Raw genomic sequence first — 25,253 nt, forward strand, 5'->3', positions numbered from 1 at the left:
CTGCGCGGCGGGGGACGGCACCGGGGCGGTCGGCTCTGGGGACAAGCCAAGGCGCGGCGGCTGCCAGGCGGGCGGCGGCGGGGCCGAGCGCGGGCCGGGGCGCCCGCTGCTTTGGCGGCGTTTCACCCCGCCTCGCCGATCCCGAAGGCGGAGGGGCGCGGGCCGGGGCCGGGGCCGGCAGCGCCGAGCAACGGGAAAGCGGGTCTGGGCGCCGGGCGGGCTGTCAGTGAGGTGAGGTGAGCCGAGCCGAGCCGAGCCGAGCCTCCCCTGCGCTGCGCCGGCCCCCCTCCCCGGCGGGACAGGACGGGACGCCGCCGCCTCACCGTTATACCGCTCCCCCCCCCCCCCCGCCCAACTCCCCCGGCACCGGCAACAGGCCCCAAGCAGCGCCCCCGGCAGCGCCGCAGGCCCCTTCCCGCGGGCCGGCGCCCCACTCACCGCCGCGGCACGCGCCGCCGCCGCCGCTTCCCCCGCCGGCAGCCCCAGGGGCCGCGGTGCCTCTTCCCCCCCGCCCCGCGCTGCGGCCGCTCACTCACCCTCGCCGGGGCCGCCCGGCACGGGCCCCGCCGCTGCGGGGGCTGCGCGGAGGGCCCGCCCTCGCCGCCGCGGCCCGGCCCGGCGGGCGGCGTTATGTAACGCGGGCCGCGGCCGGCGCCGCCGGCCCGCCGGGAGCCGCCGTGAGAGGAGCCCCTCCGAGGGCAGCGGGGGCGCGGGCAGGCGGCCCGGCCGGCCCCGTCCCTGCTCGGGGGCCGGGAGCAGGCCGGCCCGGCCGGCGGGGCGGCCCGGCGCGCTGCAGACTGTCCTGGCGCGGCGGCAGGCGGGCGGCCGTGGCCACAGGCACTAGGTGAGTGCCGGCACTCCGCTGTTTTTAGCGGAGTAAAACGCAGTAGAAGAGAAGCAGCCGAGTTTCTCACAGTACCGTCTTCTGGGAGACTTGGAGCTGTGAGAGTCACCAAACGGCAGGAGATAGGTGACAAACCACGGACGATCTTAACAGGTGCCGGTAGCCCCAGCGATCCGTACCAACACCTGGGCAAGGTTCTTAACGTTTCTTTTGAATGCCCAGAGAGCAAGAAGGCGGCCTGCATTTCAGCAGTTACATGTAAATGAAACAACCCCAGCTCATCGCGGTTAGTGCAGACAGGAATTCATTTGGATGCACAGAGTGGTGTAACTGACATTTTGGAAAAACCAAAAAAACCAACCACCAACCAAACACTTAGGAAACAAAACCTGTTTCCTCTGTAACCTATCCCAGCAAAAAGACTACAGCATATGCTCAGGTTATTATGGAAAAATCAGTTAGCAACAAAAGGAGCAGCAGTGGTGCTGTGTTGCCAGCCACAGCATCAGTTCTGTAGCCCAGCGAGAGAAGCCAGAGAGTCGTCAACATCTTGTGTTCAATCTGCAGCATCAGAAAGTTATAATCACACGAAAGCCAGTGCTTCGAGCCACGGGGGGGAAGGAGGAAAGAACGAACAGCTTCTTTGTATTTGAACAATAATATAATGTAAACAAACTGAATGAGCATGTGAAGAAGTTTGTATTTCATCAGGCACAAAAACATACTCTTTGGCAGAGGTTATATTGCTGCCCTCTGCTGCTGGGAACTTGAGCAGTTCATCTGCCTAATGAGCAGAAAAAACAGCTATTTGTGATAAAAGTCTCTGACCATGGATAACAGTACTGCGGCCAAGAGCCTCGAGATACATGGTTCAGAAGTGAAGAGAGGGTGAGCTCCCAGAGTGGGTGAGAAGCAGGGGACAACAGCTCTCTACCCCCTAATGCCAGGTGGGATAGGCTGGCCCACATCAGTAGCGTTATCTGGCTGCATCAGGTAGGGGAGCCTTCATGGGCTCGCTTCTGCCCACAGCCAGGTATTCAAGGTCATCTGCCATCCATGTACCAACACAGCCTTAATTGGAATAGCTCTATACTGAAATTGTTCCGAAACCATCAGGAATCACCATCCCTCACCAGCAGTGGAAAAGGTAAATGGAAATTTTGTCAGAACTTAATGGTGAGGAGTGTACTTTTATAGCTGGTTCTGACTTTGAATCTCTGAATGCCCGTGGTGGGTCCTGTAGTGGCACATTTTGAGGTGACTATGACCTTTTAAGTTGTCACTGAGAGGGAAACTGAATGCTGTAATCTCCTGCTGTTTGTGGACAAGCCTATCGCCTAACTTGGGAAATCAAATTTATTTACTAGAGTAGTTTTGACAGACTATTTACCTGGAACAAAGTTTATATCACCAGTGTAAAAACTGCATCTATGCCTATGCACCTGCTCTTGCCCCATAGTAATTCAGAGCTGATTATCTCATAATGACTTTTGGAATAGTGTGAGGAACTGGTTACAACCCAAAATGGTTGGACTCCAAAGGAATGTGTCTAGAATAGGTAGATGATAGGGAATTGAAAATCTTATCTGTGAATTTGCATTGGGAAAACTGGCTGTCATCACAGTGAGTACATGAGCAACCCTCACTGACAGCAATTAATACCTTATGAAGCCAGCCCTTGGAAATTACTTTATATACCTAGACCTTTTCAAGTCCAAAATAAAAACAGCCCCTTGTATTCAGAAAGCTTGCTGGTGTTAGACAATGTATCACTGTATCTAAAAATTGCTTGCATTAAGCTCCTTTTCTGCATTTCCCAATGTAGAGGCTTTCATGGCTCCGATTTTACTACCTCAAACAGCTTTGTACATGCTGAGTTAGAAAAACAAATATACACAGGCAAACAGCAGGCATTAAGTAAATGAGCATTCAGTGCATTACCCAAACAATATAAAGCTGCCCACACACCACACCTAAACAACAAAGGAGAGGTTAGAATGACTGCAAGCAGTGTAGAAGGGTGGAGGAGTTTCTGAAAAGGAAAGAGCAGCAGCCCTAGCTCTCTTTCCTTGGAAGAAAGGAATGTATTTTTAGAAGCAGTTGGCCAAGCCTCTCAACCAAACCACAAGTATTTGTCAGTGAATACACAGCATTTTCAGACATTTCCTGTGATAAGCAGAATACCCAAGAGACTGGGTGGAAAGCACCAAATACTGTGAAAGTAACAATGGTGTTGGCATGGTTTATTCCACAGGAGGACCTGCACAACATCTTTAGGACAACAGAGAAGCACTTATAATGCTGCAGGGTAGCTGCTCTCTCTTATTAGCATAATATGCCCATTTATTCACACTCACAACTGATGACAAACAAGTACTACAAGATATTAAGATGTTTCCCTTTATGTTTGCTTGGGTACAGCAATGTAAAATGGTTATTCAAATAATGAGTCACATGGCAGTCTTGGGGTGGGAAGAACAACATTTGTTGGCAGAGTAACATTTGTGTGCAGCATACCAGTGACATATGTCTTTGGCATGACAGGTTTCAACATTGGGGCTTCTCAGGTTTTGGTGGTTTTGTTTTTTTTTTTTTGCGTTGTTTTATAGCTACTAGAAGTTGCACATTGCTTGACAGAAAGCTTCTGTGGGTGGCAGTAGGAGTTGCTACAGAAGCACTCTCTCCTCAGTCAGTGTGGAATGAAGAGCCATAAACTCTAAATGCTAATGTCAAAACAGTGTATCTTCAGGAGCACTAGGGCAAGGACCACATCAGTGAACCAGGCTAACTTCCTGCCCTGTATTCATGCAGAGATCATCCGGACTTAACCTGGCATTTCACATTCTCCCTGTGGCATATTTTGGAATTTACGTTTTGTCTAATTCTGCTCCACATCCTGGGCACGGACTGACAGGGAAGCGGGACTCTGTGCTATGTACAGGATCAGTTCTGATGCCCCTGGCCCAAATACTCCCCCATAGTTAAGCATTTTCTATTCACCTGAGTTCTAACTCATGGACAGATTTGGATCTTTTAACATTCCAAGGACACCTGAAATTTAAGCACAGATTCTACAAGACAGATTCCAAATTAACTGATTTGGGGATTTTTTGTGCCCGTATGCTTCCATGTGAAGAGAAGAAAAGTGATAGTTGGTGCCCCTTATTCATTAGTTTTCAAATTTGGAATTTCATCTCAAACTGGAAGTTAGCAAGTATCACAGAAGACTGCAGTCGAATGGAGTTTGCACAATGTTAAATACACAGAGTGTTAACATCCATTAAATCAACTGTTGTAAACCAAGCCCTTTACACCCATATACCCTTCTGAGAATAGAAGCCTTCAGCACATAGGATATTTAAATCTGGACTTACTACTCCCAGTATCACTCCCAGAACTGCAGTAAGTGTATTCAATTAGAAACAGAGGAAATTTGTTTCAAGTTTTCTGTTAGCTGCAAGATACTGCTGAAGAAGCCTCAGATCTCTGCAGCTTCTGCAATTGATGGAAGCAAGCCTAACAGTAAAAATAATGCGGGAGCAAGGTTAGCAGAAAAAAACTGACATAAGTCCACTGAATTCAAAAAGAGTTAAGCCAGTATGAACCAGCTGAGGCACTGCTCCATTTATTTATGAGCAAAACAGACTGTTTGCATCACACGCACTAGACATCGGGATTCACGTGAACACCACTTGCCTGAATCACACCATATTATTTGGAACATATGCTCTAAAGGAACACTTGTTGTTGAAAATATTTTGATAAAGAAATTAAAATCTAATTATATAAAAGAGTTTGGTTTGATTAAGAAGTAAAAAATTGTGAAGCATAGGTATGGGAGTGTTAAGTTTGAAATGTAGTCATAGGAACTTAGGAACTTTAGAAAATGTACTATGTGTGACTATAAGAATTCAAGTATTGTCTAAAATCAGTTAACCACAGAAACTTTGACAAAGATTTGTTGGTTTGTAGTGTTTTGTTTTAGGAAACTAGGGAAACCGTTATGGACACCAGTTTGCTGCCTGGAAACCCCTTACCCTTCCCACCTCGATCTAATTATTGAGGATTCCAATCAGTAGAGTTAAGTGAGATTAACCAATGATTGTTTTAACATAAGAATATTAATAAGATGGTGTGACTGAAGGACCAATTATTAGAAAGGTTAAATTTAAGAATAGACATAGTATGCATTTTTATGTAAACTAATATAGATGATGGTGAGAATCATACTGCGCAGAATCACCTAAGAGAGGTCAAGAAGCGGACAAGTGAGGAAAACTATGGAAGGACCACCAGAGGGCTTCTGAAGACCACCAGAGACCTTCACTGCGCTTGCGTAAAGGACATTTACATATGTTAATAGTTTCCCAGAAAAGTAATGATTATGTATAACATTTCTCAGAAATCTAGTGAATATGTATAACAGGTGTGCATTTAACCTGCATAGTTAAACCAGACAGATGCACACGATAGGTGGAGCGATCCCCCGTGTGCACAGCACTGCAATAAAGGAGTGCCTGCTTCTTAACTTCTCATTGCTGTTAAGGAGTTTTATTCCGGATTTCGGCAACATTGTCACTGATGATACTGGAGTCCTCCAGCACTATCAAAACATTCACCCTCCATACTTAAACAATTTTTGTCTCCTGAGCAAAGCAGCAACTCCCTTTCCTGAGCATCATTATTTCTTCTACCTATTTTCTTTGCAGGTTCTCACAGGCTCTGCTCTTGTTTGTTTTCAGTCCGGGGCCTACAAATCTTTAACAGTCTGAAAGCACTTGGAAAGCTTTTCTTTTCTCCCTAAATATAAGAAGAAACATTCAGTGCCCAAAAGAGTACACTAGGGGTGTTAAAAGCTGATAAAGGGATCAGACTTGAACTTTGGAAGCAGTATCACTTCACAGCTAGCAAACAGAAAAACAATAGAAAAAGGTCATTGTACACTTAACTACACTGGTGCAGTTTCCCTGATGCATCTGCAGTAGTGAAAGTCCTCATGTTGGCTTTATTAAAAGGAGCTTTTTTAATACTGCTTCTATATGGAAAAAAAATTAAGACTGTGTATCTGAGTACCAATATAATTATTTTGTTCTAAAAAATATTCTTCAAGCAAAAGTGTCAACCAGAGAACAACTGAGCATAGACCAAATCAGAGGCACAGACAGGTAGGAGCAGAACCCCAAGCTGCGACTCTCCTTGCCCTGAGGAGCATCTTCACTAGCAGACTATGAAGTCCCACACTGTTTGCTCTCTGCACCCGATACCCTGGGGTTACTTGAGGTTTTTTTTTTTTTCTGCCAAGTTGTCTGTAACATTTAGGCATCAGCAAGCTTAGCAGCTATGCAGGAAATACAGTTTATGTCTACATTTTGCAATGAGAACAAAAGATTGAATTTAGTTTGTTTCTTTGAGGAATCTTCCCTGATTTCAGCTACCTCCTTCACAATATATTTTTGAAGTGCACTATTCTGCATAGCTCTCTTTTCCCAAGTGTCTTTTCAGCCCTCAGTGACCTGTTTAAGTTAGGAAGATAAGTTAACATGGAAATAGAAGGAGGCTGCAAACTGGAGAAGAGTGTAAAAGTATCTCTGAGAAAAGAAGGGGGTGAAAAAAAAAAAGTTTCTCCACTAGTAAATAGAAATAGAGAAGCTTGCTCATATGACATGTCTCCCTCCAGATGAGATAGGACAGTGGGATTGCTGAGGCTTATGTGGTTTGGAGCACTGCACTTACAGAGCACATACCACTTGTGAATCCCGTGCAAGCCTACAAACAATGAGAAACATAGTCTAAAAATCACATGAATTATAGCTGGTATATTAAAACCAGAAACTATTCCTTACCTGTAAATCTTCATGTTTTTCACCTATGAGAATTTGATTAATTAATAAGTGAATTAAAGAACACAGACTTGACATCCATGGTAAACTGGTGTAGGAATAAAGACAAGTCCAAATGTCTCCCCACATTTTGAAATGAAAGATATTCTCTGTTTTGCATGTGTTTTATACTCTATTTACACAGGAAAAACCCCCAATACTAACCCACTTTAAAAAAAAATATGAAAATTAATTAGGTTTATGAATAATCCTACATATAATCAGCATTTTTAATCTTTGAGACAGCAGCTGAAGACAAGTCAGATTTTATGCAATTATTGATTTATGGTGTGAACTCTCTGTGGACCAAAAAAGGTTTACTGACTGTATTACAGTAGCACCCAGAAACCTCAAACCACAGGCAGACACACAGTTTGCTAGAGAGTCTGAATGTGCCGAGAAAAAAAGACTAGATGTTCTGGAGCAGCAATCTGGCCATGCCAGAAAGCAGATGAGGGAAGGGTTATGTTGACTTCTGCCTTTAAAGTTTGAAGGAAGCAGCAACAAAATGGAAAGTTGTAGGTTTAGGAGAATGCAATGATAACTGTTGTAACTAATAGCAATGCCCCCATTGACATCAGCAGAAGCCAAGCCAAGGGAAGCCAAGGCTCATTGCAAATCAGGATTTGAAGCCAAATCTGGGTCCAACTCCAGTGGATTATTTTTTTTTTTTCCTTGCTCCTCTCCACAATTTTTTTTTTTTTTTTAAAGTTACAGAAGGAGATGCCAGAAGGTGGTTTAAAAAAAAAATACTCTTTGGAGTCCTCTGGATAAGTAGCAAAGACAACTGTTGAAATATAACATTCCATAAGCTTTCTACTATTAAAATTAATCACATGCAACTACATGTGGCTCTCTGCTTCCCTTCACACCGCAAGTGCAGTTTTGGTATTTTGATTTCCCTGAGACTCAGCAGTCTGGAGCTATACTTTCATTTGTACTAGTCTCCCTGTTTCTAGATATGCCAGCTTTGTGAAACAATTTATTTGTTTGCATCTAGTCTTTTAAGGCATGGGAAACACATGCTACACAAAACAATGCTTGTATGCCAGTGTTTAAAAGACTATAGTTCTAGGAGAAGCCTTTAGTTTTACTTTCCTCCTTCCATGGCACAAGGACCTTAAATCATTCGCCACAGTAGTCTAGCATGAAACTACAACAGAGCACAGATCAACTTCCTCTGACCAAGTGTCTCAAACTAAAGTACAGTGACAGAAAGCAGCTGCTAGGATGTACCTTTGTCTCCTCATGTTTCCCAGGACTAGCAACAATTGCAAACTAGTATCTAAACAAATCTCTGGACAAAGAGCAAAAGGGCTACTAATGGGGAAAGGGAGTCCAAGGACGATTCAGTGATCTGTGCCCCACTGTCACAAGAAAAGTGCTTGTTCTAAAACTCAGAGCTTTTTCCCAGGCTTTTGTTCACAGGGTGCAAATGCTTTTTTCTTTTTTTAAATGAAGTCAAGCTGATTATAAAACAGGCCTTTGTACAAGCCCAACAAGTGCTACAGTTAAATAGCACACAACTTTCCAGTACAAGTTCTTTATCCTGCGAGTTACTAGCTATGACCAAGGAGGCTGCTGAGCAATCTCAGCTGCCATGGACATCAGCAAGGGAGGAAGGCTACTATGAACTTCAGAGGAAGAGTTCAGAGCACTGCAGCATTGAGACGTCGATCATTGAATTGCAAGAAATTAACTTAAAGGTAAGCATTACAATTAGAGAGAACTTCTATGCAATTATTTTCATGCACATTTAGGAAAGGTGCATATGCTCGTATTTATGGAGAAGCTGCCTATTCTGTGAAAGAACTGCTTGTCCTCTGGAAGTGCATGGTTAGTAACCAAAGAAACCTGTATGTGTGTGTCATGCAGTTATGAGCATTAAAAGTGCTGCGTGTGCACAGTCAGAATCAAGAAAATCACAGTACCTATATGGGGCATTTGGCAGTGCTCTCTCAATTAGTTTGCCTGTTCTTAGAACAGTCAGATTTTCAAGACATACAGGTTTTCATACTTCAAAAAAGGAGAAAAAAAATATTTTAGAATATCAAAAACCCCCAAACTGCCTCATCTTTATATTGATATTTCTGGTTTTACAAGTTTTTGGTTTTAAGTAAGTGTAGCAATCTAAAAATTCAAGTTTCTGGCCTCCCCTTTAAGAATGTGTATTTTTACCTCCCACAAGACTCTGTTCTTGATCTTTTAGTCCATACATTACAAATGCAAGTATGCCAACACACCCACTCCTCTCTCCCATTTTAAGTTTGTTAGGTCTTTGGGTCTAATTTTCTTCACATCAGATAAAAACTCCTCTGAAAACCAAGTGATCCAAAATACTCCTACCGTACTCATGGACACTTTGTCAGAAAGCTTAACATAGTGGAGCTCACAATTTACCTGCAACATCAGAATCTGTGGTTAGCAGGCAGAGATTTAAAACACAGCAAGTTCAAAGCACCCATTGATTTCAGAAACCTGGTTTAAGACACCTAACTTTTACCAGTAGTTTTTGCAGTACTTCTTATTTTCCAACTTCACATACTCTTTGCTTCATTGATTCTAATTACAATTGCTAGGGCTGAAAACTTTTCCAAGTCAGCCTTCAAACTGTATCAGCACGAACACTCAAAGAGAAACACCAGCAGTGAGCACTGCTGAGGACTGTACTTCCAGGTTTCCTTCCATAATAGAGATCAAAATAATGTCCATCTAAGGAGGACATATTAAAGGCTTTGGTACTGTCCTCATGCAAGCAGCCTTCCTTTGAACCTCAGGGCACACCAAGAAAATCAGTGCCTATGCACTGAACATGTAGCATTTCTGGCAAAAAAGATGTCATGTCACAATGAAAACTTTGGTGTGACCTCTTATGCACGATTTTGAAAGTTGTTCAGCCTATATCTAACATTCCTTGAGTGTCCTACTTTGCAACTCTAAGAGCATTCCTTTAACAACCTGCATCCACGCTTGTTTCCTTAGAAGTCCATCAACAAAAAAACTTCACAATGCAAATTCACATTGATCCTTGCATGAACCACCTTGGATCAGAATGTGACTCTGGTAACTTGTGCAGGGAGTGACTGAAAGAGCACAAGCTGGTTGCTCATCACCACAGGGTGGTCACTAAGGTAACCAGTGGCACAGAAGGCTGAGACATGCTGCCACTAGATTCTCACCTAAAAGCTTTGAGGTTTCATTTCCACGCTCGTGGGAGAGCCCATTTTGCATGCACCACTCAACTTTAGCCCTTTCAGTCCTATCCCCACTGTCTTTTTCATGGCAGAGACTTTTTTTTTTTTTTTACCCAAAACTCTATTCCTAATTTTATCCAACACTGCTTTAGCAGTTTCCGCTATCAGTGCCATCAGACCTAGCTGCTACAGCCTTACCCACATTCCTAGTTAAGTCTGATTCCCTCTACCCTCCATACTCCCCATCTCAGTGTCCCTTGTTAAGTTACACATCTGGTCTGAGAATCTCCCTGCTCTGAAGGGACAGAGACAACATCTGGAATAGGCTTGGAAAGAAGACACTGTCCCATACATCTCTAGGAGCAACCAGTGTAGCTGTCTGCATCAGATGAGAAATACAGCTCCACTCCGCCTGAGTCCCAGCTTCCCATGCCTTTGCACACCCTCTCCTTACTTTTGTTACTGGAAGCATAGTCTAGCCCAGCTCACAAAAATTCAGAAATAAGGGACAGTATCACACACAGTGAGGGAAAAAACCCAACAGATTTTTAGCTCAATTTAGTTTGTACATATACAAATAAGAGTTTTCAGAACCTCCTACCACAGCCAAACATGGGCAGATTTCCATGCACATTCCTGTCAAAGATCAGTTCTCAGTAAAGCTTCAAGCCCTCAAATTCCACACCACAGCTGTCTTCTGAGAGGCATCGCACTTTACATCTCCTTCATCCAAATTCAAGTTCTCTTTAGCAGAGCATAAACCACTGCACAACTCCTGTGGGAAATTTTAGTCAAAACAACTCTAAGTGACATAAAAATTTGAAAGCTTCAATCCATACAAAAAGATGTAAGCAAGTGACATGAGGGTCATTTTATTCTGCACAACACTTTATATAATAGTGCAACTAGGGACATCTTTTTACAACAAATGTTATTGATTGCAATGACTGATTTTAGTTTAGCTACTCACTTAAGCTCTTCATCCCTGCTTTAAAATATCACTTCTGCACTTCTACAAGCATGCAGTATGCAGCTGAGAATTACCCTCAACATTTTTACAGTAATGAGAGCTTATTTATATTACATCTAATATAAAATTACATTGATAACACTAGCAACTGAAGACTCATGTTTTAAAGGCTTGCAGGCTCCCCAGAATTACAGATTTGTCAAGAAAAGATTAAGCAACAGCAGTTCATGTGATTGAGGGTCACAGCATTGACTAGACTGTAGTTCCCCTTCAAAGAAACATTATAAGAACTTAAAAATGTGTTAAAATGTATACACACATTCCTAGAAAAAACTGAAAGACTAAAGGGTGCGTGATGAAAAAATAAAAACTTTATTGAAATATTGTAGTACCAAGTTTAAAAATACTAAGATTAAAAAAAAAATAATTAAGATTCTCCATAACAATTCCATCTACTTTACAAATACATTGATGTGTGCAAAACTCTTAATTTTTACTTGGAGAAATATCTCATACAGTTGAAACTCACGTGTGATGACACATGCTTAGTACTATCTGTCTTCTGCCACAGAAGAGAACAAATGACCAGTGCTGTTTATTGAAGTTGAGGCAAGTTTTTGTAACATGAGATGCATTTCTCAAAATTACACAGAAAAATAACTTACTGTAATTTTTTTTTAACTTTATATATAAAGAGATAAGGGAATTCAAAAGTGCTAAACAAGAACAGATGTAATCGCTCTCAGAGGCAACAAACATTCAGTTACTACAGCCTGCCATTTTAGCGAAGTGCATAACTCGGGGATCACCAGCCGCCAGACCAGAGCTGCCAGAGCCCTCTCGTGGACACAAAATACATGCTAATCTGAACTTTTCTTGCCTGACAGCAACTGCACGATCTTAAAACAAGCTAAGCCAACAAAAGCACTCCTGTCATCACAGCTATAGCCAGAGTATGCCAGTAGAACTTAACTGGGGCACAAGAATCCTTCTTACAGGCAGTGTGCCCTGGGGTTTTCCCACAGTTATGGAAGACCAGAAGACATTTCCAGCTTTTTAAGTAAATTACAATTTCTACGAATTACCATACCAAGTTAAATCAGAAACTCAGAGCCCAGGACCCTGTTGCTGCAACACTGGTCAAGAGTGAATGCACAGGAAGCAAAGAACAGGACATGCATATAGTTATAATCCCAGTCCCTAACTTTCTATGGCTCAAGACTTGATCCAGTAACAGTATCTTTGTATTTAGCAGATCAATTTTACTTTCTAAAGTTTGCCCAGTCCTTTCTCAGGCCTGTGAAAGATTTTGGCATTCATAACTCCTGGGTGAAAAGAGGCAAGAGGTGTTCTCATTAGAGATATGCAGAGCTGAGAAATATTACAAGTTAGATGTATATAAAATTATGCTTCCTCTGCAATACTGGAAGACTCCAGCACCATTACCATCTGCAAATAAGCAACAAGGGTCTAACAGACTCTGGTCAGGCAGAATAGTTGCAAGAAGCTCACTTATCCCAAAGAATAATTCTAATCCTCTATTATAAAGGTCACACTACATGTCCTTGCTCCAGGACAGCTTCACAATTCACAAAGCAGAGTGTTACTACAAAGAGGCATATGTTGAGATCAGTGTCATTAAGAAGCAAGCTTGAAGTCTCAAGACTGTCTCATTTAAAGGTCCACACTCAAGCTTGAACATGATCTTCCATTCTATTTGTTAAATGTGGGGCTCAGACATTTTTCCTTTGATTATTAGCATGACCTCTCTCTGCCAAAGGCATCCTTACACCATCTAAGTCAAAAAGCTGCCTTAGATCACGTAGATCACCCACCAGTTAAACTGACTTAGGTAATTTCATACACAGTCTTCGCCTCTGTCATTTATGAAATGGACCATTTATTTTAAAGGTAACACAAACACCCTCATGGGAATATGCTATAAATCCATAAATATTATTTAATTACCCATCTAGTTCAGAAACAAACTTGCATATAGGTCTCTAGATTAGGTCCAAAACAGGAAGTTAGATACAGTTCAGATTCCAAAATGTCAATTTCCCACAGGACCTGAGTTTCTACACCAGTAAAACCCCCGCAGCACTTCTACGTTTCTGCTGCTTGTCGCACAACTTTTTCAAACTAGCACACCTTCAAAATAAGCAAGAACTTTTCACAGACATTTCTTCAGTGTTCACAATTTAGGCATCCCACACAAGTTTTAACTGTGCAGTCCAGAACTGTAGGTACATTTTAAGCATTCTTAATACTCTCAAAACTGAGGATATGTTGGTGCTGCCAGATGTTGCCTTGATGGTATGCTGAAATTATTTACCTGGCATGTAGAACAGCTGGAGCTCAAGCCATCCCACTAAAAAGCTTCAAGAGACAATAAAACCATCTAAGTAGAGCTCAATCGTTAAGGGGCAATAAGGGACTTCACTTCCAGGCACTATCACAAGTCAGAAAGACACACAGATATCTGACTTGGACACGAAGAGGTGTCCCGTTCCGATAAGCTGAACTGAGACTTCTCTTCTGATCTTTCTCACCAGCTAACTTAACCCTCACCTTTTTAAAAAACAAACAAAACAACTTTCTGCTGACAGTATTGTTCTTAGATGTCTACCTTCTTGTGCACTGTGTAAGAACCTCAAACCACCAATTTGTAACTAGTAATTCTGTTCAGCAGCAAAATGCCTGGAAGTAACCTAATTTGTTACTATGAGCATTTAAGCCCTGCAGTTTGAATACTGGCGCTTTTATTACTGTTCTCAAAATGAGGTGACAGGTCTTCTAACAGGAACATCAGCAAAATGTCAGGAGTCTTATGGGAGTCCCATTAATATTTCTTCTGAACAGATGATTTAAATCATTATCTGGAAAATACAAGAAGTTTCACTTAGACTGATAGAAGACTGGACCAGGTAACAAATAATTATCTCTTTGTTTCTAAAGTGTACATGGGCTAATTGTTCTAAGTCTTATCAGTAGGGAAAAGTGTTTATCGACTAAGAGAGTGCTGCATATTGCATAATCCAAAAGTATTTGACCATACTAAATATTTTATTAAAAAGCGTTCTGTAAAGCTTAATATTATCTCACAGGCCAATCTCACAAAACCACAGCAAGTAACTATAAATTCACGTACTTTTATTTAACCCAGTACACAGACTTCAGAGAAGCTTTCTAAAATTTATAGCAGTTTTTCAGTGTTCAGCAGATGTTACTCTATTTGCTAAACAATATCGGACTGCAAAATTGCTCTTACTGTTGATAGATCAATAATGACATGGGATAAGTCATTATCTCCGTGGCAACAGAATCGTTAACTGTTAGAGGAATATTGCGCATGTTGCTGCTGCGACTCTTACAGGCATGCCTCGGCTTCCTCACGCAGGTGCTCTCTCTGCAAGCCTGGTATGCCCAGAGTACTAACAACCAAGGGCATCTCTTGGACTACAGAGGATTAAACTACAACTGTGGTTATGTTATTCCAGAAGGAACGTATTCTCACAAGGGTTTATTACACTTCAGTTTGATGTCCTTATTTCACTTATAATTTCTAATGAACCACATCCTTGTAGAAATAGCTAGAATGAAATTCAGGAAGGCAAATACTGCAAAGTTCTGTTCATAGCCTGACATTTTTTTGAAAGAAAACATTTAGTTGCCTTTAAGAATAGAAAGATCTCTTTCTTTTTACTCAATTTTAGTTTAATTCCCCTCTGACTCCCCAGGATCTTAAAGTGTCAGGAGTCTTTCTGCTAGATTAAAATGACAAACTAGACCACTTGGGCTATGACGCTCGTCAAGCCTCTGTATACCGTAGCAGTTCAACAAATAAAAAACCCCATATTTTTGCTTTGCAGAATTTACTGAAGTTTTATCTAGCACGAACTGGATACTATTTTTTGTTTCCATATTGCACAACCTTGCACCATGTTAGTCACAACAAATAAGCCACAGAGAGCAGTAACTTCTCTGCGTCTTGATCAGCCTGTGATCTGGCTTCTGATGTTCTGCTGAATACAAAACATACTGACACACACAATGCACAATGTTCATCAACAATACGTGAACTTTTCCTTTAGATTCATAATAGAAATTATTTCTTCATAAATACATATATTTTCAAATACCGCAGCAACACTTTTTTTATTCATAAGCTATTCACGTGGGATGACAAACTGCAAGTTTGCCACAACTTCCTTTGGAATGTGTTCTAATTAAATTTAAATAAAAGGCAACGGAAGTAATGCCTGAAGATGGTTTCATACAAAATGAAAAATGAGTTGTCATTCAAGTATCAGCTGGATTTGACAAAAATCAAGAACTAGCAAACAGTCTTCTGAATGCTGAAGACAAGCTGGTCTTGTTTGTAAAGCTGTCACATGAGCGGAACCGGGTGGAAAAAAAATCATTTTCCTTACAAACGCAAGCAATACAAATTACCACTAATATACCAAAAGTCCAGATGCTAGAGCTGCAGTGCAAATTAATACTCAGAAATACACTTTGTTATTTGTGAGAGACTCTGGTTTAGCACAGAGGAAAACTTTTCAACGTTTTCTTCTACTCACGGGATGGACGCGGCTGCTGTAGGAGACCTCCGCGCTCTGCTCCACGTTCTTGCAAAGAATCCGGCGTCTGCCCGGGAGCTCAAAGTTGGCTGCGCACGCCGCCATTTGCGGGACGCGTTCCACATTCCGCGCTTCCCTGGCTGACGCTGGGCCGTCCTGCGCGTCCGCCAGCGCCAACCGCGCCAACCTCCCGCACAGGCCGCCGGCCGGCCCCATCGCGCTCCCCCCTCTCCATCTCGCTGCCACCCCCGCCGCCGGCTGTGCCAGGGTCAGGCCAAGCTGCGCGAAGCTGCCGGTTGGTTACTCGGCTCTCCTCCCCTCGCACTACAGCGAAGCGTGCAAAGACCTGCTAGTTCTCAGGGATACAAACCGCCTGCTTCATCCCATTAAAAGTCAGCCAAAACCCAGCAAGTGACTCCAGTCAGACAGACCTCTGGAGACCCCCAAAGCTGCCGAGCAGACAGGCCCAGCCGGCGCGTCGCCAGCCGCCCCCATAACGCCTCGGCTGCCTCCTCCGCCGGCCGCGATAACAACAGCTGCCGGCTGCACGGCGCGGCTCTTCCGCGGACACGCTCCCACCGCTGCAACCCGCGCATCTGAACACGCCTCGCCACCGAAGAGTTCCTTCCACCCGGCGCGGGCAGCCGACGCCCCACGGCAGCGTGCCCCTCCGCAGCCCCCTTCCCCCGGACTTCGTTCAACCGCCGACACGGTTCTGACTCCCGGCGCGCCCCCCAGCCCCAGCGAGCTGCCCCGCAGCCTGCGACGCCAAAGGGCCGGCGGGATAAAACCCGACCCGACCCCGCGGGTCCCGGCTCCACCGCAGCCGCGCGCCACCCTCACGGCTCCGCGCGAAGCCGCCGGGCCCGAAGGGAGCGGCCGAGCACGGCGGCGGCCGCCCCGCGGGCCTCCGTGCCGTGCCTTGCCGCCCCCTCCCCTTCCCCTTCCCCTTCCCCGCCGTCCCGCGGAGCTAGCAGTGGGTGGGTGTCCGGGCGGCTCCGCGCCCCGCGGCACATCATCCATCCCCCCGCCGCCGGTCAGACGGAAAGCGACCGGGGCGCGCTGGGCGGGCCCCACCGCCACGGGCGCGGCCGCTACCCGGAAGCGGAAGGAGCTAACGTTACCCACGCGCCCCCTGGGCCTCCCCAGCAAAACAGCGCTGCGGGGAAGCCTGGCCAATCGCGTCCGCGGAGCGGGCGGGGATTAACGAAGCGGCGTTAGATTGACAGGCGCTCCTCCCAATACAACTGCAGCGGCGCGGTTCCCTTCACAAATAGGAAAGCTATCTGTAGCCTCGGGGTTGCCGGGTGGGACAAGGCTCGCTGTGTCTTCACGCTACTGGCCGTCGGCGCTGATTGGCGGCTGGCTGCGCCAACGCGGAGGAGACGCTCCCCCGCGACCTCTCCCGCTCTCCGCCAACAGGCGGCCGTCGCTGTCTCGGGGCTGGCGGAGCGCGGCGGGAGCCGGCAGTGGGCGGTCGGGGCAGCATGAGCGGGGTGGTGCGCGCGGCCTGGCGGTTGGGCGCCGCCGCGGGGGGCCGGGCCGGGCGGCCGCTGAGCCAGGCGGCCGGCGGGGGCGGCGGGGCCGAGGCCGAGGGCGGCGGCAGCGGCGGCTCGGGGTCGCGGGAGGCGGTGGAGCGGCTGGTGCGGGCGCACCCGGTGGTGGTGTTCATGAAGGGCAGCCCGGCGCAGCCCCTCTGCGGCTTCAGCAACGCTGTCGTGCAGATCCTGCGCCTGCACGGCGTGGAGGACTACCGCGCCCACGACGTCCTACAGGACCCCGACCTCCGCCAAGGTCAGCGGCGGCCGGGGGCCGGGCCTGGGGCCGGGGCCGGGCGCGGCGGCTGCCGGGGGTCACCTTTGGGCGCCGCCTCCCCCGCTGCCGCGGCTTGCACATAGCCCGAGCCGGCACCGGGCTTCTCTTTGGGAAACGCCGCTGTGACGGGGCAGAGCCAGGACCCCGAAGTCCCGGCTTCCCTCTCGGAAGGGCCCCCGGAGGCTCCGGCGGGTGTAACCCTGCCGGCGGTCGGGGCTGCCCTGACGCCTCGGACCTCCTGCCGGGCTCTGGGTGGCAGCCCCCCGCCGCTTTTCACAGCGTTAACTTGCTTTTGCTCGCTTTCTTGGGTTTTTTGTGGGCTTGGGTCGGTTTTATAAGCGGGCCTACGTCCCGGGGCTGGGGGGTTTGCGGAATTTGAAGCGTGTCACAGAGGTGAGCCATTGAGGTTGCTTTGCCTGGACGTCCCCGTCTGGTTTCTGTAACCCATGCTGTGTCCGAGAGTGTCTTAGTTATCAGCAGAATGCAGTTATGCTTATGGGGTAACTCTTGGAGATCGGGCTTTTTGTGCTACGCTGCCTTGCCTAGCTAATAGATACAAAGCTGCCTTAAAAGACCCCTAAAATACTTCATTATCAGATTTCATCCTCCCTGTGAACAGTATGGTGAAATTTCATGAATGGCTTGGACTTGTAACCGCTTGATTCCCTGCTGGCACTGTCTGCTGGGGATCTTCTGATAACGTGCAAGATTATGCTAATAATTTGCACAAGAAATATTTAGCAATAGTTTCAGCATTACTGCTCAAGTGGCAGGAGCTATTCTATATAAGGGGTTTTGCAAGTTGTAGAAAGCTAGTACGCTGTTCTCATAACGCTTTTCTTCTTTCTGTCTTCAATGTGCGTAGCTGACTGTTGAGGTTTTACGTGTTTATCTGAGAAAGTTTTAAAACAAACAAAAAATAATAGTATGTAGTAACTAGTCTTGCAGGTGCACAGCATTAACAGTTCTTGTCCAGAATCCACTAAAATGTGCTTTAAAGCCACATACTGGCATGTATCAGGTGACTTCCTTCTGTGTTTTTGGAATCATCCGACTAATACAGGGTTTTGTTAGCTTTTAGCTGAAAGGCTGATTTTTCCAATCCTTGCTTGCTTTTCAGTTCACAGGTATAACAGTTGGTATGGTATAAAAGCTTAAATGCTGGAATTTGGATGTGATGACATTTTTTGTTAATGAATGTTGGTTTTGTTCAAGTAAATCCTCTACTGCCTTTGGCAGGTGAGCAAATCATGGTAGTTTTCTAAATTTTATTTACATATCTGAATTTATTAATCGTACAGTTTACTAGAACAAACTCATAAACTAAAAAGGAGGAAACAAAACGTTGAAATCAAACTATCAGCATTTCACTTTTGGTTGAGAGGGCTTTTGTAAGCCCTTGGAATGGGCAATGAATTTGTAAGTTACAGTCTCTGGGGAGTTGACCATGTGAATATGTAATATTTTCTTGCTATGTAACAGGAACATCTCCCTTCTGAGCACGTTAATTTTTTCCTCCAAATGAACTCTGGCTTGTGCTAGGTGATCCGAGAGGTTATTGCCCTCCTGGCTACCTGAGCTTTAAATTAAAATCAGTGGTTTGATCCGGACTGTTTGGCTAAGCCAGTAACAGAGCGTACACTTGCACAACATCCTGCTGGTTCTCAGGTGCTTAAAGAAGTTGTTCTGTTCCCTTCCATGCATCAGCTTTGGCACTGGTCCGACTGCACGGAGAGTCAGCTCGATTTATTAACTGGATCACTGGGCGTGCAAGTTGAAGTAGCTTGTTGTACTGTGAGGTGAGTGCCAGAGCCAGCACCAGGGGTGGAGCCTTGAAGAGTTGGGGAACGACATCACTACTTTCAAGGCCAGTGGGCTGTTGTACTGCTTCAGCTGTATTACCTACTGCACCCTAAAAAGTCAGTATGTGCCTGCTTCTGCAGATGGCAATCTCTGACAGAGGAGAGGGCTGCTGGAAGCTGTAGCTCTTTTAAGTTGCCAAGTATGATTCAGCAGTGGCTGCCTGAAGGCCCTCTTAGTCTCCCCCCAGGATCTGGCCTCAGGTGCTGAAAAGTTAAGATATGCAGCTTGTGATGCTTTCCAAAGTCCTCTCTGTGAACATAATCTGCATGCATGCGTGTGTGGTTAGTGAGGGGATGCTGAACTTTTAGCTGTGAAAATATCAAATACATCAACTACAGATTGATCTGCAAGGAGATTACTGTATGTGAGCTGGTCACCAGCTTTGTATTCACCCGAACATAACTTAAATCTTTGCATATCTGTATGCTTATACATTTGTAGTAAGAGCAGGCTGTTGGAGAGATGGTGGTTCAGGCATGTTTGAAGTGCTGATTGGTTTCTTTCCTGTATCTATTGAAACACCTTATTTTCAGGTTGTTATAGTTTGATTGCTGAAACTTGCCCTGCTCTAAAATATGGCAAGCTGTAAAACCAGAACAATTCCCCTACTTGCCTCTTCACCCAAAAGCACACTCAGATCTGTGAAACTAAATAGTACTAACTAGTACCAACTAAATGGTACTTCATGTGATTTTTCTGAACTTGAGCTGAGGATATGCTTCCCTGACACAAATCCTTCCTTATTATAGCTGGTTTAAGAGACCTCGGCCCTCTCTTGGACTCCATGGCAATTCAAGTTTCTCTAAGTTTGCTCTTCCAGAAGTGATCCTGCTCTCAGCTGATGGACAGCATTAGGCTGGTTCAGGTCACTAAGGTGGCAGAGAAGCTTGGCATTACATACTGGAAAAGTGGTGGTTTAAACTGTTGTGGTAGTTCACCCTCAGATTATTTTCATTGTTGCTTTACATTACCTAAGTATGGGATGCTGCTGAGAGGGTGGTCTTGATCCTTCCTCTGGCCTTTGGGCTAGCTTTCCCTCAATCATGCTTGCACCAGTACTAACGATCTCCATGAAAATGTGTTGCTTTTCTAGAGAAAGTGTCTAGGAGTGAGAGTTGTTGCTTGAGTCAGTTCTCTGATGTGGCCCATCATTGATAAGTGCTAATGCTGGCAAGAGGGAGGCTGAGAATTGGTAACTGGAGTTGGGGAGATGGGGTGGGAGTGCGCTAGGTACCCCTTTCAGTAGCAGTTTGCACTGATTCTGGTTTCACAGCCAAAGTGTACTAGCTCAGCTGTCAAACTGTAAACTTGATCTGTGAAGTGTGGTTTTACAAAGCAAACAGCACTTCAAAGCAGAAGCTTTGTTAACCTGCAGGGAGTGGGAAGGAAATCCCTTGGGGTGTCTGTGCTGCTGAAGGATCAGTCACAAAAGTGCATCTGAGGGCAGCAAGCATAGACCAGGCTAACATGCTTTAACACTACTGAAATAGGATCAGTAACTGCTCTGCTAAGCTAGGAGTTGGTTAGCCAGTTCAGGAGGTATTCAATTTGTAATCTGGTTGAGCCCCAGCATGAAGGCTTTTAAAGCAGCTTGTCTAATACATGAAATGCAGCATACAGAGAAACTGAGCCTGATTGTATTCGTATTTTTATCTGAAGTTGGATAGACCCTTGAAAGTACTACCAGCGCTTGTATGTATGTGCAGTTGGATCCTTGCGGAAAATAGTTCTGTGAAAGAATGGTGTAAATATTACCCTGGAATGCTTATTAGCAGTAGGTTTATTATGCAGAGCCTTTGGTTCTCAGTTCACGTTTAGCATTACAATATCTTAACAAAAACAAACTCTATTTCATATCTGCAGTGGCCCCTTTGAGTAGGGTTATCTTTAAGCATGCCTTAATGTTGGGACTCACTTTTTCATTGCGACTATTATGGGTTAAAAGATTTTTAGGACAGTTTGAGCAGTTCTGAGTGCTCAAAGGCCAAGGAGCGTTAAACAAAAGTACCGATAAACACAAAGTGACATCAAAGCTTATCATTTCTGCAAACTGTATTTAAACAACTGAGAGAGGTTTTAATGAAATACTAAGGAAGAAGTTACAGGAGGTGATGCTGGAGATTAGGTTAAATGGTTATGGGTTCCCTTTGGTCTTGATTTATATGCTAAACTTGCTGTTTTGGACTTTTGAAGCATTAATTTTCCATGCACAAAATCTGAAGTCAAAATAAAACCTCCTAGCTGATGTTGTACTTCATGGTTAGGAACACTTTGTCACAACAAATTTTTTTGCTAGATTATTCTTATTTTAGTGGGGTTTTTTTAAACACACTGGTATTTGACTAAGGGGAATTATTAGGTCTATTTCATCTTTTATGCATTAAAATCATAATCCTATTGTATATCTATGCGCTTATGCATTAAAAAAGAAAGTGGTTTAAGTTCCAATCAAGTAAACATAATTTGCTTATATGGTTATTTTTTACCTCAAATATTTTGGTTTTTACCTTTACAATCTTTATAGAGGCTAAAATGTTTTCTAAGGGGAAAGCAAATTCCCTTGTGTTTTCTGCTATACAGGTCTAATACTTGCTGTTAGTACTTTGACAGCCTACGCTAAAGCTCACACATGCTTGTTTAGAGGGTTGACTTCCAAGGTGAATGGGCTCTGATCTGAAAAGGCACTTCTGTTGTCTGTAGACGTAAATTTGCTATACGGGCTTTTGTGCCTTTAGTAGAAAAATTGCAGGCATTACATATTGAAAAATGTATAAAAATGTTGAATTCAAAACTTGGCATCTAAGCAAGTGCTGGTGGACTCGGTATAACAGCATGCGGATGTAGAATTGAACTACTTCCTCTGCTATAGAAATAATGGCTTTGTGTGAAGGGTCATTTAAAAAGTGGCAAATTAGATATGATTCTTCTGTATAATTTCTTGCGTGATGTCTTTAAGTGCAAGTTGGGATTCAATTTATACCAGCTGATCAGTTAATATTTTTGGATGGTCTTACACTTGTCTTCTATGAAGTATAGTTTTAAACTTTAATTCTGTACTTCGTAATTGTGGCTCGAGCTCTGTTATGTTTAATGAGTACTTTTAAAGCGACTTCAGCCTTTGTGCCCCTCCCATGGGCTGTAAGGTCTGGCAATGAAAGATAAAGCAATTTGAAATTCATAAGGCTTCTAGAGGGGCGAATATATCTTGCAATTGAAATTGCAGTAGTAAGTATAACTGTATGAATTCAGTAAGAACATAAAATATTTTAAAGTACCTTTGGGAAATATAAAGGATAACTGAATGTAAACAGTTCTCAGTATTTTTCAATACTTCTTATTTCTTTAATTGATTGAAAAATCCTATTTGCTCGTTTCCTGGGAGGGAAAAGAGATGCTACCTTTTCCTAGCTCCTGTTTGAAGTCAGTATAGGAGCTGACTCTGTATCTTTCAACCCACATCTTTGAGCTGGAGTGAGAACCAAACCTAACTTTAATGTAGTTTTTCTGATAGTGCTCCTGTTACATAGATAAATTTTTGCCTCAATGGGCGAGAAATGAAAATACCAGTAGTACTGTCAGGTAGAAGCAATGTATTCTATTTAAAATACCATTCTATTTGGAGATGGGGGGAAAACCTTTATTTATTTTTTTTTTCCTTATGCAGGAATAAAAAACTACTCTAACTGGCCTACCATCCCACAAGTATACCTCAATGGTGAATTCGTTGGTGGCTGTGATATACTCCTCCAGATGCATCAGAATGGAGATCTCGTAGAAGAGCTGAAGAAGCTAGGAATCCGTTCAGCACTTCTGGATGCAGAAAAAGACCAAGACAAAAAGTAAAATGAGCAAAAAAAAGATGCTGTGACGGGAATAAAGCAAATCTTCGATAAGAACTTTTTACCAGTAAAGCCTTACGTACTTTAGCTCAAAGAAGGCATCTTTTTGAACTGACACTAAGATTTCTCTGTGAATGTCTGTTAGCTCATGGTAAATGTAGTGATCTTGGTATTTTGATTTATGGATATTGTGAAAATTTGAGTATAACCACTGCACTGTAAAGCGTACATTTGTGGAATTCTGTGTTTTAAAAAAGTTCGCTTCTAAAAGCATTCTCTTCTTGATTGAGGTGGGAGTAAACCAAAATAACTAATAATATTTTTATGGATTTTGAGTATGTGTTTATCTGGTCTTTGATCCATGACCCTACGCAAACAGCGTTTGCATTCCCTTGTTCCTCTTGAAAAAGCGTTAAGTAATTGTGCATCAGTTTTGCTGTATAACTCCTGGTGATAAGACTTCCTGAGAGCCTGTAAAACTTCTGTAATCACATATGATATAGGAGAAAAAAAGATTATATGAGAGTGCATGAAATATACTTTTATTCCAAAGGGTAAAAATAAACAGACTTGTACAAATACATGTATAATGGTCATTATTACTTTGTAACTTTCTGATGGCTTTTAAAAGATTGCTAAGAATTGTGCCTAAAGATTTTATAAAACCTTTTCTACCTCTTGCAAAGCAGCTTTCCCCTCTGCTTATATACTTTGTGTATTGCAGTTCTGTGTCAGTGCTAAAATGTGGGAATTGTTTAAGGCTTCAGTATTCTAGCTTGAAATAGTACAGGACAATACTTCAGTTACTACTGTAATCTTGTATTATTTGCTAGTTGCTAAGTTATCTTTTTATGTTTGTTGTATCTCCGAGTATTTTCTCCTGACTGCTGTGCTGCAAAGAGTATGGTCTTCAAACGTGGGATTAACAGATGAAATGTTTCACGTAGATAAGATGAGTGCAGCAGAGAGGCTACTGAATAGATAAATACTTCTTTGTGGAAAGTCTCTGAAGTCTTCAATACCTATCTAACCATGTTTCCCTAAGTGAAAGCAAATTATATTAACCAGTGTAGCTTCAGCTGTACAACAATACTGCTAAGGTTAAAAGCTAACCAAGCTGTTTCTAAATGCAGTTTACTTTTATAAATATAAACCATTTGCATGTGAGTTAGGCAAATGATTGGAAATAAACTGTATTTTATGTTGATTTTCTACAGTAGTTCTTCTTTATTTTAAATGGCTAAGGAAACTGATGCTACTTTTGATGTGAAACCTAAAATGTTTTCCACTGCATAGGATAGAAAATGTGTTAGAGAAAGGAAAAATACGAATGGTCAGTAGAAGAGGAAGTCAGGACTGGATCTTGCAGACAAGAGAGGTTTGATGCAAGTTCCAGTTCTAAATCTCTCCTGTCCACTTGAGCAAGCTGTCCAGTGGAGAAACTATACTGGTACATTCTTCACAGAATTTGCCAAACTTGTTACAGTAAGCTTACTGTATAGTTTTAATGTAGTCAGTATCACCAGGATTAAATACAGTGTGTACGTTCTCTATGTATTCACTTGTTCATGACAGCTGCCCAGTGCCAGTAGAGGTGACTGAATGACCACTGAGTATGAATAAGTTACACTCAGAGGCAGTCACTTGTGGCTGTTAGGCATGGAGATATGAGTGCAGGATTTTTTGCTCATATACCACATCACATTCATGGAATGAAAAGCTTTAGGTATAGATGAAGGTTAGTTCTGACCATTTCAGGGTTACCTCTTTTTGAATTCAAATTAAATAAGCTTTATTATAGCTAATCTTTCGCAAGTAGTTTTTGCCATTCTGAATGTAAAAAGACGTTTAGAAAAATAAGTGAATTTCAGAAGTCTTTGGTTATTTGTGTCAAAAGACCTATTGAAATGGAGGTACACAGTAAACAAAGAATAAAGTAACGAAAATTAAATTATTTTCTGCTTCAATGGTTAACTCTTGGTCTAGCTACTAAATAAATCTATTAAAAAAACCAAAACCCCGACTCTGCTGTTTCATAGAGCTCTATTCTTTATTCTTCTGCAAATGTTGAATATTTTTCAGTACCATCTGCTGGTAGTCTAACATAAAGGTAAATTTAGCATTGTCGGGTCTTCTTTCTCCACTAAGCAGCAATATTTTTCTCCCAGCATGAGTTCCTACTTTTACCAAAACTATAAAATTTTTTCTACTTTCTCTACTTCCTTCCCCTTAGACTTTTTAGTTTTTAATTATCTGGTTAAAATTT

The 25,253-nt window shown here is 43.5% G+C and overlaps 2 protein-coding genes and 1 non-coding gene across 6 annotated transcripts in view; 1 reads left to right on the forward strand and 2 right to left on the reverse strand.

Annotated features, from left to right (window-relative positions):
- Positions 1-16,244, reverse strand: part of SYNE3 (spectrin repeat containing nuclear envelope family member 3) — a 93,516-nt gene extending 77,272 nt beyond the window's left edge. Inside the window, exon 1 of one of the 4 annotated variants that reach the window (XM_052783079.1) lies at positions 15,471-16,244. The gene's annotated coding sequence lies outside the window, so the exon portion shown is untranslated. Of the gene's footprint in view, positions 23-438; positions 631-15,470 lie in introns of those variants that run through there. The other 3 variants (XM_052783082.1, XM_052783081.1, XM_052783083.1) reach the window with 3 other exon arrangements.
- On the reverse strand, positions 14,082-14,355 carry LOC128140259 (small Cajal body-specific RNA 13). Its single transcript, XR_008234673.1, has one exon. It is a non-coding gene; the product is annotated as a small Cajal body-specific RNA 13 (non-coding RNA).
- A 698-nt stretch (positions 16,245-16,942) lies between the features above and the next one.
- GLRX5 (glutaredoxin 5) lies at positions 16,943-25,008 on the forward strand. Its single transcript, XM_052783087.1, has 2 exons — positions 16,943-17,264; positions 22,813-25,008. Exons 1-2 carry the CDS (start codon positions 16,958-16,960, stop codon positions 22,989-22,991), a joined length of 486 nt encoding a protein of 161 aa, XP_052639047.1. The 5' UTR covers positions 16,943-16,957; the 3' UTR covers positions 22,992-25,008.
- The last annotated feature ends 245 nt before the right edge of the window (positions 25,009-25,253 follow it).

The sequence above is a fragment of the Harpia harpyja genome, chromosome 3 (genome assembly GCF_026419915.1).
Source record: "Harpia harpyja isolate bHarHar1 chromosome 3, bHarHar1 primary haplotype, whole genome shotgun sequence".
NCBI lineage: Eukaryota > Metazoa > Chordata > Aves > Accipitriformes > Accipitridae > Harpia > Harpia harpyja.